Genomic DNA, 5,882 nt, shown 5'->3' on the forward strand with positions numbered 1-5,882 from the left:
TGTGTGTGTTGTGTGTGTGCATGTTATGCATGTGGAAGCAGGTTTCTAACAAACTGTGTGTGCCCTTATGAAGCTGTCCACATGTGTTGGGTCTGTTTGGTCATGCATCTCTGCAGTACAATGAATTATACACAGAATTCAGCAGCAGCCTTTTACTTGAGTGTCTTTCAAATCCCCCCAGTATAGCGGAGAATCTATTTCCCCATGCAGTAGCACTTCAGGCCCGGCTCTGATTGATTGTCTGTTAAACTGCTAGTGTCTGAGAGACAGTCTGCCAGGAAGCCTACAGTGTGACTCTGGGTCCACAGCAAACAGACAGGGAACAAGCTCCTTCACTACACAGGATAAATCAAGCTAATTAAAAGGGATGTGTAATTTGAAAGTAAGTGCTTGGCACAAAGCTGGCCAAATCGCACCTCCACATGCACCATGAATACAGTACATGCCTCTATTTTAAAAAAAGTGGGACCTGGCAGCCTGGATGGAGACTCCAAAAACACAAGTCTCACCATCACACACTCATACTGAGACAAAGTTATCAGCTATAAGAGCAATGAAGCGAGATTCATGAGTAAATTTGCACTCCTGCACACCTCCGCAGATTGTCTGAAATAGCAGGAAATTATAGTGGAGGTGGGAGGAGGCGAGGTGATGTGACCACGAGAACAATAATCTACAGACAATGTAATCAAGATAATGAAAAAGTAGAGCTGTGTCGATCAGTTAATTAATTGTTGATGGAAGGAAAATGAATCGGCAACTATTTTTAACTATCAATTAATTGTTGTCTCAGGCAAAACAGGAAAACATGTTGATAGTTTGAGTAATAATGTGAGAAATTTCTGTTTTTTCTCAGTCTTTGATTTGAGTAAATTGAATATTATTGGGGTCTGGACAAAAGGTCATAAAATAAAAATTAAAAATCACCCAGTCAAAATTCACCCAGTTTGTGTCAATACAGTATAGCACCAATACAATACTGGGTTACCTTAACCCAATAGGTTATTATGGTCCAGTGTTAGAAACAGCAGGCTAAAGTTTAACCATAACCTGTGACAGTTTTACAGAATTGTTGATAATGAAAAAATCGCTTGTTGCAGCCTTAATAAAAAACACCTTTTCACGTATGCTCTTATGCTCTAACACACTTGTTCTCGCAAGTTCTTGACAAACAATATCCAGCTAGGAAGTCTTGTGTACAGTGCGCGATTATGCAAAGAGGAAGGAACTGGTGTGACACAAGTGACAGTGAGAGGCTTTAAATAATATCAGCTAATCACTGGTCCAAACCCCAGTTCACAAGATCCTGGTGGATGGCTGAGAGCATGGACCACACAGGGAGCAGGGCAGGTTAGGACATCCAAACAGCTCGGTGGCGCACAGTCGGTGTCATTCTGCCGGAACTTCCCACAGAGGGCACATATCTCACAAAGCTCCAGGAGATTCGCCAAAATCCAGCTGTACCCCGCTGAGAAGTCATATCAGCTGCACATTATGTGGTCTATCTGTGACCAAGACCGCCTGCCTTCATGTGTCTGTCGCCTCAGGGTGTGTGTGAACTCACAGGTGTCCAGCTGTGACTCGGTGGCATAGGACTACAGCAGGTGATTTGAATCATCTTCTGTAGTGGGGTTTTTTATTTATTTATTTTTTGGTAGAATTAAAACCTGCATATTCTCTGAGCCCTCTATGGCGCATGATTGGACAGCACTGGGACACTGTGGTTGCTGGACTGCCCAATCAACCCCTGATTTTGACAATAAAATGACGATTGAGGCGTCCTGCCACTAAGCAGATTTGTCAACGTTGCAGAGTCAGGTGCAGACGAAATGTATCCGTGCGTAACGCTCCCCCCACAGTCCGAAAGGAAATTTGAACGCACGGTGTTTGGATCAAAAAATGATGAGATGAACAAAAGGCATCAAAATGTGATTTCAGCCAGAGAGGGTCATTTCGGAGGCGAATATATGTCTACACTCTTCTTAAAATACATAATATATTCTGGGGCATCCCTCCGCTCCTTATCAGTGCGCGCACACACACACAGCAGATCCTGGCTAAATCACCAATGCACAAGGTAAAAAGGCTCACATTAGAGAAACTGTGTGGCCCTATGTACTACTTCTATGTAAGAGACTGCAGTTTCTGTGGGATAGTCTAACCGTTTTGATCGCCCTCTTGTCCCAGACCAAAAGAAAAAGAGAGGACCTACCTGGTAATCTCGAAGCTGCAACCTTTCCGGAGGAGCAAGGCTCTCTTCCGCATGATGCCTTTGTCTCTGCCGAGGTACACATTTTTATCTGAATTCATGGGTGCTGGACGAGCAGGTAGACTCGGGGAAACAGCAGTGCTTTCTTTCCAAGGAAAAAAAAAGTCAAAAAATCGAGCTGGGACTGCGAGAGGCGGAAGGAGAAAGAGAAACAGGCTTTCCGAAAAAGGAGAGGAGAAAAAAAAAATCCTTTGACGCTCGGTCCACCTCAGAGGAGCAAAGCAAAGTGATCTTGCAGACTTTTTTCCACCCTCAGACTACACAAAAGACGGTGTGTTGAAGCTTTCATTGGTGCATGGTGTCGTGGTTGGTGGTATCTCCATGCGGGCTTATTGGAGCGGACTGAAGCGGGGCTGCTGCAGTTGTGAACCTGAGCGGACTGTGCTGAGGAGTCTCCGCGGCTCCAGAGATCCTGTGATCCTGAACTGTGGAGCCCACAGCGCTCCCTCAGCTTCAGCCCGGCACTGAGTGGCTGCGAGGCAATGACTTCATGAAAGTGATGGAGAGAAAGAGAGAGAGGGAGAGGCTGGTGGTAACACAATGTTTGTCCATCCATCCATCCATCATCACATAATATATAGCCTATGGATTTAGTGGCCTTTCACTTGCTTGGTAGCTGAATAACAGATAGAGAATATATCAGCAGTGCTTTAATTTAGTGGGGGGAAAGCAATTTAGTGCTTTTTACAGCATTTATTTTTCGCATTTCTTAGTTTCTTTGGGCACTGAGAACAGAAAGTAATCTTTTTTTTTCAACTGACAACACAGTTTCAAATTATGAGCTTCTACCTATAGACCTCGGTTTAAATAAAGTACACTTTACTCATAGCAAATAATACAAAATATTATATTTAACATTTATTCCTTGGATCAGAGCAATATGTAACATCTGAGAAAACCTTTAACACATGAAACAAGAAGCTTTTTTAAAGAAAATAAGCAAATGGAAAGTTTTTTTAATATGCAGTGCATTCTTTGTAGAGCTACTCATTTGTGTTCTGATTTGATGCAGTACAGCAGTTTTTTGAATGATAGATGTAGACAATGGTGTGAACAAGCAAAGCCCATTTCAATGTTCATATGGACACCTGACAAATAGACTTGAATTGTGAACCTATCATTTAAAGGAACAGTGTGTAGGATTTAGCGGCATCTGTGTAATTGCAGATTGCAGCACCCTCGCCTTACCCCATTCCAAGCGTATATTTATATGATGACAGGGGATGACACCCAGCAAAGGGCCACAGGTTGGATTCAAACCCCATGGCTGCTGCACCAACGACTCAGCCTTTGGTACATGGGAGGCCAGCTCTACCATGGTAGCTATCAGGGCGCCCCGAGTGTGTTCTTTTTAACATACTAAGATCCACAGACAGTGAGTCAGCTCAGTCAGGTTAAGTACAATTAATATTTCAACAAGATATCCCAACTTAAAGTGTCTACCAAAAGCAGTGTTTACTCTGCTAAAACAACACTCAGCAGCAAGTGCATCCCGCTGTGGGTGCTATGGATTAGTTGATTAGTTCTAAAAATAAAAATGTGGGTTGGTTGTGCATCCTGCGCTTCATTAGGGTGGGACGTCAAAGGGTGATTCATAGGGCACGCAGAGAGAGAGACTGAAGTATGGGACGGTTCACATAAGGTCTAATAATCAGTCTGCACAGAGAAAATATTGGCTAATTTCATTCCTGCTTGTCTCATATAACAACAGTTTCCTGTCATATTTTTTGCAAAGGTGGTATTTATTTACAGTGTTGAATATCTTGACAATATCAGCGTGAAATGAAAGTATAAAGCATTTGAGAATGGATACTTAACTAACTATTGTAGCACTGAGAAAGGCTGATGACATACCAGTCTTTTTGAGAAAATGTGAAACAATCATCACTATTCATCATTATTAACAGACACCTATTGCTTTATTTGTGAGACTATGAGGTGATGATGAATGTCAGTGTCGTGTTAACAACTTGTTTCTGCTTCCACCAAGTGCACAAAATCACTTATTGTAAGCTTTAAGGATTGCAGCTTTACAGTTAACACGATCAGGCAACTTAGAGTGAATACAATGGAACCACAAGCAGAAAACAATGTCTCAGCATGTTTACTTCTTGTTCTGCTTTTGTAATAAAACCACTGAATTATCTGTGACACGCCAAAACAATGGCAGAGAAGTAGAGAAGAGTTATAAAGTCTGTGAACTCATTCTGTAATATCTGTTACACACAAAAATAAAAAAATTGCTAACAATAGCAACCATTAGCCACCATAAGCTACTGGTCTTATGAGAAACCCTTACTGATCTAAAAATATTGTAGCAATACAACAGGGTGCAATCTCTTTCACTTTCACCATCAGCGTACACCTGCTGAAGTAATTTTTCAGACACCCGTTGTTATCACTCACGGAGCTTGGACAGAAAGAAAGATGGGGATCCGCAGGATTCAATAATAACTGACGAGGAAAGGAAATATAACGGCAGATCATCTCCATAGTTTCTACTTTGATCAGTAAATCTATGTGGTGGTTGTTTTCCGTAGGTTGTTGGTTGTATGTTTCACCCTTTCCATCCAGTAGAAGGGAAAGTAAGCTGATAACTCCCACATATGCACAAAGACACATGCTCACACACATACACTCACACTGTCTAGTATGTCAGCCCAATGTTTAGATGAGGAATTCTCTAAACATGACTCACAGCTGCATTCAAAGAAAGACCCGGCCATGTTTGTGTGATTGGAAAGACTTCAGTTTTGTTGCTCAAACCTTCTCACTGTGATTCAACAGAACTGCCTCTTACCACATCTCTCTACGGTTAGAGATGCTTTAAATAACCGCCCTCTCTCTAACACTACAATCTCATTGTGTCGCAGGTATGTTAGCAGCAGCTTAGAGTGACATAAGTGACAAATACCTGTTGAGGCATTATGTTATGATTGTAGAGAGATGCAGCATTTACTGTAATTGAGACTTTCAGAGGCAAGCTGCCTGCCATTATCATTATTTCGTTTAACATTAAAAATGACATGTTTTCCAAATGAATACCATATGTCTCAGTGTCAGATATCCTCCTGTGTGGCATGTGAGGCAGTGAGGTTATGCAATGTATGTGCAGGTTATGCAGTGTACGTGTAGCTCTTTCCCGTATTTGGAGGATGGAGGGCACTGAAAGTCTGTGATCTCACTGCAGGACTGTAACGGAAATCAGAAAGTCAACAGATTTGTGTGGTTGGTGAGAAAGAACAGTCCATGTGTCAATAATCATTATCATGAGTTCCATGTCCCTGTCTTGATGTGCTGTGTACTGAGCCAGGTTTGAGTAACACTTCACTTTTTAATCAGCTTGATCAACAACGTAATGACTAGCTGCCATTCTGAACATGCATGTTGCCAGCCCCCCTGCTCTGATTATGGCTCAGTCTCTATCACCAGACTGACCAATGACCTCTAGATGTACATTTTAAGGTCATTTCATCCAGACAGAAGCAGAGAGTAACTCTGTGTGCAGCCTCCATTAGTCAGGAAGTGGCAGTTAGGGTCAATGGTGGAAAAAGGACAGCACAAGAGGCAACACACACACACACACACACACACACACACACATTCAAAAAGA

At 42.2% G+C, this 5,882-nt stretch overlaps 1 protein-coding gene across 1 annotated transcript in view; it reads right to left on the bottom strand.

Annotated features, from left to right (window-relative positions):
• garnl3 (GTPase activating Rap/RanGAP domain like 3) overlaps nucleotides 1-2,762 on the bottom strand; it is a 65,160-nt gene extending 62,398 nt beyond the window's left edge. The window contains exon 1 of the mRNA XM_035668334.1: nucleotides 2,213-2,762. Within this exon, the coding sequence (XP_035524227.1) occupies nucleotides 2,213-2,310 (98 nt within the window). The 5' untranslated portion in view covers nucleotides 2,311-2,762. The remainder of the gene's footprint in view (nucleotides 1-2,212) is intronic.
• Nucleotides 2,763-5,882: the final 3,120 nt, after the last annotated feature.

This window comes from Morone saxatilis, unplaced genomic scaffold (genome assembly GCF_004916995.1).
Source record: "Morone saxatilis isolate NCDOM2014 unplaced genomic scaffold, NCSU_SB_2.0 Contig21, whole genome shotgun sequence".
In the NCBI taxonomy this organism is placed as follows: domain Eukaryota; kingdom Metazoa; phylum Chordata; class Actinopteri; family Moronidae; genus Morone; species Morone saxatilis.